Source organism: Maylandia zebra, linkage group LG7, assembly GCF_041146795.1.
Source record: "Maylandia zebra isolate NMK-2024a linkage group LG7, Mzebra_GT3a, whole genome shotgun sequence".
Lineage (NCBI taxonomy): Eukaryota > Metazoa > Chordata > Actinopteri > Cichliformes > Cichlidae > Maylandia > Maylandia zebra.
In genome coordinates this window covers 43,166,399-43,178,756 of record NC_135173.1, presented here as the reverse complement: position 1 = coordinate 43,178,756, position 12,358 = coordinate 43,166,399, and the positions used below count along the sequence as shown (strand labels likewise).

Genomic DNA, 12,358 nt, shown 5'->3' with positions numbered 1-12,358 from the left:
GAGCCATGGACCCTGAATAGGATAAGTAGTTACTCATAAATGGAAGCCCATTAAAAAATATACCCAAGGTCTTGTTAGACCTAGAAAGTAGCATTTACAGTTTTACATCTGACAGTTGTGTAGATTGTTAAATCAGCCAATAGTCTAAATTAATTTAGGCCCATTCCACATAATAAAGTGCTGTGAGTATAACCTTTTATCTTTTCCAGTGCTACCATATGATAGAGTGGTAATACAGTTTCATTTAGATTCAGCTTTGAAGTATTATAATGGAAAACTTTGATTATGTGTAACTAAAGGCAAAGATTTCAAAAGGTCATTGATTCTAGAAGATTCTATATCAGGTAGGGAATTGGAAATGTGATCGCCGATATACACTATGCTGCAAGTTTGATAGTGTGGCAAAAGAAAGTAACAAATCCATTTAAGCACTGCCTTTCTCACATGTTATGGATAGAGTGCTTACATGCAAAACACATTAAGCTATTAACCTTTGCAAATGTGTTAGTTTGTAAGTCTGAGACTCATTGTGTGAGCCTCAGTAGATTTTATATATTAGTATCGGTTGCACCAGACTAGTTCCAGGTGCACATGGGATTTCAGGTTCATACAAGACAAGGCAGCTCTGACAGCTGTGAATAGATAGTGGTAAACCTGAAAGGAGTACTTAATTGCTCTCTCGAGAAAGAATGAAGGAATCTGTAAACTCTAGAGCCAGAATAAGGAAGGGACTTGACATCTCTGGAAGTCTTCTGGGAGACTCTCACGAATATGGATGTAGGCCAAAAGCAGTGTTTGCGGTTTCTCTAATGGTGTGAAGCAGAGACAGAACATTTCTAAAAAATGGACAAAGGAGACTGATGAAGGGGTTAGAAGAAGGGATCTGACTTCCATCACAGAACTGGGGGAAAGAATCTTGACATCCCAAGATGAGAGCAGTACAAAGTGTGGGCATTGTTAGTATGGAGTTGGGGTTTGGTGGAGAGGAGTATTGTTCCTTTTTGAGCGATGCTAAAATCACTTCTGACATCGTGTGGACAGCTCTATAGTAGGTTTATAGATTATACCTTTAGAGGAGAATGATACAGGTCATTCTTATCCTTCTCCAAAATGGACTTCTTCTTAACTTCTCAAACTTTGCCTTATATACCAATTTCCTTGCTTCTATTTTAATATCTTAAGTTCCTAGTAAGTATGCGTCATCTGCAAATCCGTTTTTATTTAATTTTATCGTAAAGTGGAATAAAATAGATCTAAGCATCCAATGTTGGAGGAAAAGAAAAGATAATGATGGTGGATTTACTTGAAGAATAAACGGCTGCTGCAAACTCTAAAATAATATAACAAACCAGCAGCTGTATTTTTTTTTTTTGCTCATTTTGCTTTCCTTTTTGTCTGTAAAAAAAGAAAAACCCAGATTTCACATCAATTAGTGTGTATCTTTATTTTTATTATTCTTTATTTTTGAAAATATTCAACAATCTTCATATTTACCAGCTGTCTGGTTCTTTAATGTTTGCTTTTACATCAAAGATCAGGTTGATGCCTGTTTTGAGACCATGCTCATTTATGCTGTTTAACATTCAGATATCAGTTTCATTGTGTGACTAGCAATGCAAAGAAAAAATGCAAAGAGCTAAACCAAAGAGAAGAAAACATGGAATTGGTCTGTACAAATGAGGCAGTGATCTGTGCTGACAGTTCATTATGGCTGGTAAATGCAGCCATGTGGGGGCGGCAGGAGGAGAGACGGGAGCCCTAATTGGAGCGGATGGGAGGGATTCTCATATCATAACAATATCACAACTATTTACATGCTTACACCTCTGGCAACTCAGAGACTTAGAGAGTGTGCTGTTAGGGAGGAGATCGTTTTTGCCATGTGAGTTCAGGAGCACTTCATGTGTTAGTATGTGCCTGTTTTTATAATCACAGAATATAAAATCATAAAATACGAAAGTTTAGGTTAAAGAATACAAAAGAATAGTATTTTCTTTCTCTACCAATCAAAAGCATACGTTTACTGCATTTTTTTGTTCCAGGGCTGAAAAAGTATGATTTTTTTGTGTGTTCAAGAAACTAAATCTGCTTTGACCACAATCATTCTTAAGTCATAATGGCTACGATGAAGCGCTTTTAGACCGTAGGAAGTTCTTATAATTGTGGAAGGAAGAGCCGCCTTTCTTCGTGCTTGCACTGCAGGATCTAAGAAACATCAAAGGCCTTAGAAGTCAGTTCTCAGGGCTTTTTCTGAGCTCCTAGCTCCCAGTACGTATTCTCCTGGCACACCAGGGACCTTTGATTGACACAGCATCAGACTGACACCAGCTCTTGCTATGATTAAAAAAAGAAAAAAAACAAACAAACATTGGTAAAACATTGGACTGACAGTGAAGCCAAGGCTTTAATAAGACTATGTTGTGGAGGAAATACATCCCAACTGTGACACATACCAAATGCCAGACGGCTGTTACATAATTTCAAATGTTCCTACTGGTGATGTGAATACAAACAGAAAAATAACCCTTGAAGTTATGTAGTTCTTGGGGCGCTACCCTTAGGGCATAGTTCTCAAAGTTTTGATGACTTAGTGCCAATTTAGGAAGCCAACGTATAGTTGAGGGCTTCACAGGGAAGATAAATCATTAAAACATTTTTTTCTTTTGGTGTTTATAATGTGTCTGTTCATAGGATGGTGTTTTATGTTTGTAACTGTGGTTTTTGCTCTAGTTTATACTTTCCTAAGCATTAGCAAGGTCAGTTTTTCTATTCCTTTAGTAAGAAGTCAATTATATTTATTTATTCCAAAGTCAGGAATGTTTAGTGTGAGCTGTGGCTACAGTTGAAATCAACGATAAAATCTCCCTTAGTTTTATACTACTGTTTTTTTCTAATACAAAAACATGGACAAACAATGTCTTCCTGGCGACCAGGTTGTCACAAAATACTTTTATTCTGTGTCATTTGGGAGAGCAGTTTAAAACCATGCATTTTCAATATGTGGTGATTGCACATATATTGTACCGACTTAAATTTGATAACAGTTGGCGTACTCTGTAAATATGTATTCTGAGAAGGAACTACCTTTGCCAAAACTCCATTTAAATTCCAGGATTTAGCAGAAGGGCTGTGGGAAAAGACATCTGATCCTTTACGTTGACACCACTATAAACAACAAAATCCTAATGGACTACCATTAGTAACAAAGCAATAAGGGTTTTTTTTGTTTGTTTGTTTATGTGTTCCAGGTGCTGTCCCCTCTGACATCATCAGTCCTGGCTGAAAGGAGCATCAGAGTGGTGGATGATAAAGTGAGCGTGACAGAGCTAGGGGTGCAGTTGGTATCTGGATTAACTCTGTCCCTGCAGCTCAGCCCAGGCAGCAACAGGGCTATTGTTGCCACTGCAACAACACAGGAAGTTATTGAATCTCTCAAGCAGGTATGACTTCTATAATAATATATAATATAGGTAATATAGACATATAAACATTTTACATGGCAATTTGACTAATAACTGCTCATCCAACAGTAAGACTAGAGTGGACTTGTTGATGCAAAATTAGCATTTTTCTGTGAGTCTGATTTGGCTTCATATTTGGCTTTATGCTCAGCTCAGTCATAATAGCTTGCAAGTTTAGAAATGGATTAGGTTTATTACGAAGTCTATGGTATTCATTGTTGTTTAGAATTAATTCACTTTTCATATACAAAGCTTTCTCTTTGATTTGCATCTCTAACCATGGAACAGCTCTGTTATTCCTATAATTATAATTTCAAATGAAGGTAGGCTACAGTCTCTTTCCCTAGAAAGGATATTTAGCTTTCAGGAGAATAGCTTTGTATCCGTTCTATCCAATTGTTTCAATGAACCTTTGTTAACACTGACTTTTCTGTCCTCCATGTTCCTCTACTTTATTTTTTAGTGTCTGTTTTTAGTTTATGGTCCTTATGTATTAATAAGAATTGTGAAGAATATTATTTTTACTGTGTAACGTTGGGTTTTTTTTTTTGTTTGTTTGTTTTTTTGTTTTGATTTCTTAGGAGTCCCTCATCAGTGCTTGGCTTCATTTCAGTGACGGATCCATGACTCCTCTAGATAACTACAACCCTGCCCATTTTACCCTGGCAGCCACCTCATTGGATGAACAGGTTGTGGTGGTGCAGCAAAGTCCAGCATGGAAGTGGCCTATCATTGTTGCCAAAGGAGAAGGTCAAGGTTTGCTTGTACGTGTTGAAATGAGCCCATCAGAAATGTGCCAGAAGGGAAAACGACATACTGTTTTAGCCACAGGAATGGCGAGCACACATGTAAGACTTGGTCAAACAGAGGAACAATTCAGACAGCCAGGTGGCCGACGTACACGCCCTGACCCTCCATATTATGGCGGATCTATCTCTGACATGGAAACTGGGTTAAATAACCGTGGAGCCACTACCATCAGGGGCCATGTTCCAGTAAGGCCAAGTGGGGGCCGTCTTTCAGCAGAAGTTGGAGCAAGGGCTCCAAATGAATTCTCTGAATATCCCGATCAGGCCGAGCTGCCCCGGAGCCGCAGCACTGATGAGGACTTGTTGACCTCCCGACGAGGCCTGACGGACTTGGAGATCGGTATGTATGCCCTGCTGGGAGTTTTCTGTCTGGCCATTTTGGTTTTTCTCATTAACTGCATCTCTTATGCATACAAGTACCGTAGCAAGCAGTTCTCCTTGGAGGCTCCAGAGGCAATGCCTCATGCACATGACTGGGTTTGGCTTGGCCAAGAGGAGGGGCTGTGTCTCCAACAACAGCAGCAGGACGAACTGGGCGGTACCCTAGAAGAAGGTAGTCAGCTATTAAATGGAGGCCTCCAGCGAGGTAATACTGGTGGAGCAGGATGTAGCTCAAGTGGGAGGGATCACAGGAATGAGTCACTTAACTCACCCACCACCAAGAGAAAGAGGGTGAAGTTCACCACTTTTTCAAGTGTCAAGTCGAGTAATGGGTGTCCTGCCCTCAGCCCCTTAGCACTAGTGCAGACCAGTGAGATAAAATGGGTATGTCCAGACATCGAGCTCGGAGACTCAAAGGATCTTAGGAACTACATGGAAAAGCTTAATGAGAACGCAATTAAGAACATTGCATAGGGGGTACTGGGTGTTTTCATTGAACTAAAGAGAAACTCACCTGAATGCCTTCAGACTAACAAGGGAAGGAGGGTTACGAAGGAGAGGTGAAGAAGAGACTGAAGCCGCTGTTAAACTGTACACCTTACCATAGCAAGAGGATGGTGCATTCAGCCTCTGTTTTTTCATGAAAGTACTCAGAAAAGGTCGAGCTATGGACTACAAAAAGATACCACAACACCACAGCATCAAGAAGAAAATGTGAAATTAGTATTGTTGCTTAAATTAAATGTATGTTCTTTGTTTCTAGTTTTCTTTCCTACGCACCATCTACACCGCTTTGTTTTGTTTTTTCAAATCGCCATGTTTTAATATCACGTTTGTTGTAATTTTTGCGACTTTCTGTTATTTTTCTAGAGGCTTCTTTCCCTGTCAGAAATTATTGAATCTAGGAGAGTAAGGTTAAAAGAAATTTTGTATTGTAAATAAAAGCAGAGTTTAATTTGGAAGGACTGTATGTATAGCAACATTTTTTAAAGTGATGTATGGTTTTGTTTTGCTTTAGTTTCTTTTCAGTTAGTTTTGTCTCCAGAAAGCAGATCCATGCATGATGTTATTTAAAAGGAGGCATGTGAGTCTGATCTGGTATGCAAACTGAAAATTTGTAGATAACTAATACCAGTACCCCTGGAGACATGTCATTCACTGTGGGTGACTTTAGCTTTGAATTCAATATGTTGATGTTGGTTTAAGAGATTTATTGGGCCCTACATTTTCCCTCCTTATATTGGTTTATGTAACCTCCTGTTGCATAGTTCACATTAAACTGACTTTTTAGGATTCAAAAGGACAAATTTTGATTAAATCAGAATAGTCAATATAAATATACTGACACAACCAAAAGTATCAAAGACAATCACATTTAAAAAAAATAAAAAATAAAAAAAAATTCTTCATTATAATTTTCCCGTAAAACTTGTCCAGGTTTCAAGTTGTGTGGCCCAAATTAGGTGGACGTCAGAAAACACATTTACAGTGATTTTTCAAATTGCTGTATGACATTTTGAATCCTGTAAACTGTAGAAGAAAGCCCAAATCTGACCCTTTTGCTTTTTGTCATAAGCAGTATTAGTCAGTTCCAACATTTTCTACTGTATGTCTGTTTTAAAATTGGCTGGTGGACTAATTAAACCCTGAAGTTGACTCTTCCTTTTTTTTTTGTGGCTGTGTGATTTATTGGCCTAGCCATTGTTTTCCAATCTCAGTCCATCAAATACTGCTCTCACGAATAACCACAGAGACAGTGGCTTCATCAGATATCAAAACGATGATTGGTGCAGCTTTTGGAGTTCTTCACATTTCTCTTCAAAAGGCAAAAGTAAAAGATGTTTTTTGTTTGTTTGTTTTTTTATTTGTTTCACAAGTGAATACTGTTAAGATAATATTATATATTGGCTTTACGCCGCACCGTGATTTGAAATAGACAAACCGAAAAAAATATAAACACAATAATATTTTTACCATCATAATGTCAGCCACGAGTTTTGATTCCATAATGTCTGTTTGTTTGCTTTGGAAGCATGGTCTTTGGAAGTAACCAAAGTTGGATGAGTTAGATGAGAGGAGAGGGTAGAGTGTGCCAAGTTAACAGCCAAAATTTGCAGAACTGGTCAGCCCTTTAAGCCCCAGGTAGGTTTTTTAATTTAAATTTTCATATTGAAAATTTTAAAAATAAATCAGTGAGGAACAGTGTGAGCAAAACTGTGAGACCAGATGGCTCAAACGCACCACCTTATCATTATTACCAGTCAAAACCAGGGTTTTAAAAGCAATTTTTCTTTTCCCCAAGCAAAACTACAAATTTGAGACTAAATGCAGGCCCTATGCTATTGAGCAAGTGATACCCATGTTGTTGTACCTGTTTAAAAAATGTTCATCTCCAGTCAAAGTGTCAGACTTTGCGACCTTCATATCACTGTGCTGGATCAGTTTTTACCACAGAGAAACGATTAGCAAGCTGCATCCACAGACACTATGGGTTCATCACACAAATACTTCCTAATTAGTGCCTAGCAGCCTATAAATAAAATAATTGAATTTCACTTATCAAAGATGGAGTTCAGACTTCTTTGGATGGCATGCTAGTAGAATTACCCACACAGCAAGCTCTGTTATTTGTCATATCAAAAAACTCTGAAGGGCACCAACACCACAAATACAGTTAGAAGGTCCACTCCTGTGATTCCAATTAGAAGATATGGAGCCTGGCAGACAGCTGCTGGCTACAGCTGCTTGTGTTGGCATCCACCTGTCAGTCAAACATTTAAGCCTAAATAAAGTTCGCTCCATCCATCCATTTTCTTAAGCTCTTATATAGCTTAGGGCCACAGATGGGGCTGGAGCCCATCACAGCTTTCATGGGGCAAAATGCAGGGTATACCCTTGACAGGTCACCAGTCCATCACAGGACCAACACAGAGAGACAAATAACCACACGCTCTCACATCCACTCCTATGGCAAATTTAGACTCATTAATTAACCAACTCCATATGTCTTACGACTGTGAGAGGAAGCCAGAATACCAAAGGAAAGCCTATACAGCCAAGGAAAACCCATACAGCCAGGGAAAACACACAGAAAGATCAAAACCATCCAGGAGGGTTGAACCGTGAACCAAAGCAGCAGCACAGTGGGCTATTACCTTTAAAGACCAAAACGATTCTTTGTACAGGCAGTACACATCCTTTCTCTGCTATGATGCTGGGCATTTGAGTATGACATTAGGGCATTTGGGGATTTATTTGGTTTTGGAGCCAGCCTAAACTGACCATTCTTTACATGTAATAATACCCGTGGGCATAATTTGTGTATAACAATTTCCTGATGAAAAAGGTTATAGGCTAAGTGCATATGAGCCCCGAAACACTTGTAGCATACTCAGAAAATTGGTCTTTTTCCACAGGATCACAGACATGCTCCCCTTTCTAAAAGGGCAACATAATTAGGGATTACTTAGTTCAGTCTTATTACATGTTAATGTGGCATTTCCTATGCAATTTGTCTTGCCCACTTACTGTACCTACTCTGATATAATTTGCACCCTAATTAAAATAAACCCAGAGGACCTGTGCATATCAGGAAAGGATGTAAACATTTTCATTTATAGACCTCATGAATGATGTGCTTTTAGATTAATTCAATACATTGCAGCAGATGTACAAAATTGGGGGTATCATGCGCTTATTTTGCTTTTTTTTTAGCACTTTCTGGTTCTTTTACCTATCTGTAGGTAAAACAGAGGAACAATTCAGTCAGTCAGAACAAAATCTGTCTACCACATCAGAGGATACTGTTATCACACTGGACCACAAACAGCCTGCACTGCCACACTTCTACCTGAACTTCCACTTCCATATTCACTTTAGTCTGAGACTTATACTTCTGCCTTTGTCCTTTGTATGCTGAAGTGCCAGGTACTCTTCTTGCTGACACAGGAATCTCAGGGTCTCTACTCTAGCTAACTAAATAACTAGGAGCACCTGTCAGGTATAATGGAACAGAACCTTTTCACTATCACGAACCATCTCCACTGACATTCATTTTGCAGATACATCACTTGTTATCCCATTCCATTTTCCCCACCGTTGCTATGCCAACAATCCTCAACATGACCCTCTCTTCTTCCCTTCTCCTTACCATTTTGTTTCTTTGACATGTAGGCTGGCTAGCTGGTATAAGCAGTTGCACAGCTGAAAACTGCTCCAATACAAAGTCTGTAATATGAAGTAAGGTCTATGTTTGTCCATGCATGGCCTTGATTCCTATCCTAAATATATAAAATATTCCTGCTGACCAATCGTTTTGACTGCAAAAGGATTGACTATAACAAAGCAAGTCTATGATACGAGTCAACAGAAGCTGCAATGCTAAAATTGTCATGTTGAGTGGGTGTAATGTAGCCCATTACAGCTGAGGATGATGGGATTTGTATGATTAGGTTTAGGTATTTTGTAATAAAGTAAGTTGAAACTGATGGTAAAAAGTCAGTGGATCAGCAAATAAATAAACACTGAAAGGGGTCTGATAACTGTATGCATCCATTTTCATGATAATCTGTCCACCAGTTGTTTTATTTGAAACCCAAGATACCAAGTTCAGTGTGGCGTAAATTCAGGGTCTAACCATGAATGCCTACACTGAGATTTGCTGTAATCCATTGTCAAAGAGCAGCTGGTAACCCACTGGAAACATGAGCCTTTGCACACATATGAGTGCTGTCTTCCCTTTTTGGATGTGTGACAATCATTGTGTCAAGGTGGTGCAAGCGAGTAAGGGCATAAGTCACACAGGATTGGTCTGCAACCATCTAGCAACCAACAGGAAAAAACTTTTCCCCAACTGGTTGATGAGTAGTTGCTCGAGGTTCATGGTAGCTGCTGGGAAATCGGTTGCTAAAGCCTGAGTTACACAAGCCTAAAGACTAGTCAGATACATCACCAGACAACCACTGGCAAACCATTGTTTGCATGGTAGACAGCAAGTCATTACTCACAAACTATTAGCCAAAAAGTAGTAAAACTTGAAAGTGTTTTTCAAACTGGAAACAGAGAACGCTGCCTTCTACAGCGGGGCAAAAAAGTATTTAGTCAGCCACCGATTGTGCAAGTTCCCCCACCTAAAATAATGACAGAGGTCAGTAATTTGCACCAGAGGTACACTTCAACTGTGAGAGACAGAATGTGGAAAAAAAAAAAATCCATGAATCCACATGGTAGGATTTGTAAAGAATTTATTCGTAAATCAGGGTGGAAAATAAGTATTTGGTCAATAACAAAAATACAACTCAATACTTTGTAACATAACCTTTGTTGGCAATAACAGAGGTCAAACGTTTACTATAGGTCTTTACCAGGTTTGCACACACAGTAGCTGGTATTTTGGCCCATTCCTCCATGCAGATCTTCTCGAGAGCAGTGATGTTTTGGGGCTGTCGCCGAGCAACACGGACTTTCAACTCCCGCCACAGATTTTCTATGGGGTTGAGGTCTGGAGACTGGCTAGGCCACTCCAGGACTTTCAAATGCTTCTTACGGAGCCACTCCTTTGTTGCCCGGGCGGTGTGTTTTGGATCATTGTCATGTTGGAAGACCCAGCCTCTTTTCATCTTCAAAGTTCTCACTGATGGAAGGAGGTTTTGGCTCAAAATCTCACGATACATGGCCCCATTCATTCTGTCCTTAACACGGATCAGTCGTCCTGTCCCCTTGGCGAAAAACAGCCCCATAGCATGATGTTTCCACCCCCATGCTTCACAGTAGGTATGGTGTTCTTGGGATGCAACTCAGTATTCTTCTTCCTCCGAACACGACGAGTTGAGTTTATACCAAAAAGTTCGACTTTGGTTTCATCTGATCACATGACATTCTCCCAATCCTCTGCTGTATCATCCATGTGCTCTCTGGCAAACTTCAGACGGGCCTGGACATGCACTGGCTTCAGCAGCGGAACACGTCTGGCACTGCGGGATTTGATTCCCTGCCGTTGTAGTGTGTTACTGATGGTGACCTTTGTTACTTTGGTCCCAGCTCTCTGCAGGTCATTCACCAGGTCCCCCCGTGTGGTTCTGGGATCTTTGCTCACCGTTCTCATGATCATTTTGACCCCACGGGATGAGATCTTGCGTGGAGCCCCAGATCGAGGGAGATTATCAGTGGTCTTGTATGTCTTCCATTTTCTGATGATTGCTCCCACAGTTGATTTTTTCACACCAAGCTGCTTGCCTATTGTAGATTCACTCTTCCCAGTCTGGTGCAGGTCTACAATACTTTTCCTGGTGTCCTTCGAAAGCTCTTTGGTCTTGGCCATGGCAGCGTTTGGAGTCTGACTGTTTGAGGCTGTGGACAGGTGTCTTTTATACAGATGATGAGTTCAAACAGGTGCCATTCATACAGGTAACGAGTGGGGGACAGAAAAGCTTCTTACAGAAGACGTTACAGGTCTGTGAGAGCCAGAGATTTTCCTTGTTTGAGGTGACCAAATACTTATTTTCCACCCTAATTTACAAATAAATTCTTTACAAATCCTACCATGTGAATTCATGGATTTTTTTTCACATTCTGTCTCTCACAGTTGAAGTGTACCTCTGGTGCAAATTACTGACCTCTGTCATCATTTTAAGTGGGGGAACTTGCACAATCGGTGGCTGACTAAATACTTTTTTGCCCCACTGTAAGTTAAAAGGTGCATATTTAAAAACATGTTGGCTACAGAAAGAGGCCAACAAGTTTCTAGAAACCAAAGGAGATTTTTGGTGCAGCACCCTCTTCGTGACCAATTTCACCTACTGACAGCCAGAAACCTACAAGCACTACTCACCAACCATTAGGGAATATACATTTCCCCTCACAACAGATGGTGGTATCTCATCCAATATAGGGGACATCTCTCCAGCAATGTGCACATGATGTCATGGGACAAACTTCTATAAGCCAGGTAAGTGACTTATAATTTATAACTCATAGTGAGTAGGTTTCATTCTAGACCATTATTGACATGCCTAAAGTCATTTAGGGTTAGGTAATTAAAATTTAAAGGTGGTGATCTAGTCAGCAGACTAAAAAAAATGTAACAACGGCATGCAATTTTACCAGACATACAATTTATATAAAAAGATATTCAAAAAGACCCTCCTGTAATGTATTTATTTACTTGACTGTATGTTTGAACACCTAAGTAAGCCTGTTGTTACTCTTTTCATTAATTTAAGCCAAAATTCTGCATCTATCTTTAAGCCAGAAGAGGCACTATGGTTTAAGAAACTTATGAAGTACTATAGTTTGTGTGTACGCTGGCCAGTGTGCATTTCTAATGGTACTGTATAATGCATGCTTGCCTGTCGTTGTGTGAGTGTATATATATTAAAAAAAGAAGACACACACACTTATACACACACAGTGTGTATAAGTGTGTGTGTCTTCCTACATGTGTCCATGCGTCAGTGTGATTTATGGGTTGCAGTGTTGCAATTAAGGCAGGTCTGATTGTGGCATTGTTTTCTTTATTCTGCTGACATTGAAACACAAGAAGTCTTTGACCCAACTCTGTCTGCAGTTGTAAACAATAAAGCCTTATGGGATGCCGCCATAAGTGACCTGGCGTAGCCCTGAAAAACAAACGAATTGTTCATTAAGACAAAATGAATCATAGCATTTGTAGCAATGTGAAGCTGATCATTGCAAATCCCTGTGGTAATG

The 12,358-nt window shown here is 39.7% G+C and overlaps 1 protein-coding gene across 1 annotated transcript in view; it reads left to right on the top strand.

The window, feature by feature from the left end:
• The window catches only part of si:dkey-112m2.1 (transmembrane protein 132C), a 184,126-nt gene extending 177,739 nt beyond the window's left edge, over window positions 1-6,387 (top strand). The window contains exons 9-10 of the mRNA XM_004538248.3: window positions 3,249-3,440; window positions 4,043-6,387. Of these exons, the coding sequence (XP_004538305.2) occupies window positions 3,249-3,440; window positions 4,043-5,125 (1,275 nt within the window). The 3' untranslated portion in view covers window positions 5,126-6,387. The remainder of the gene's footprint in view (window positions 1-3,248; window positions 3,441-4,042) is intronic.
• The last annotated feature ends 5,971 nt before the right edge of the window (window positions 6,388-12,358 follow it).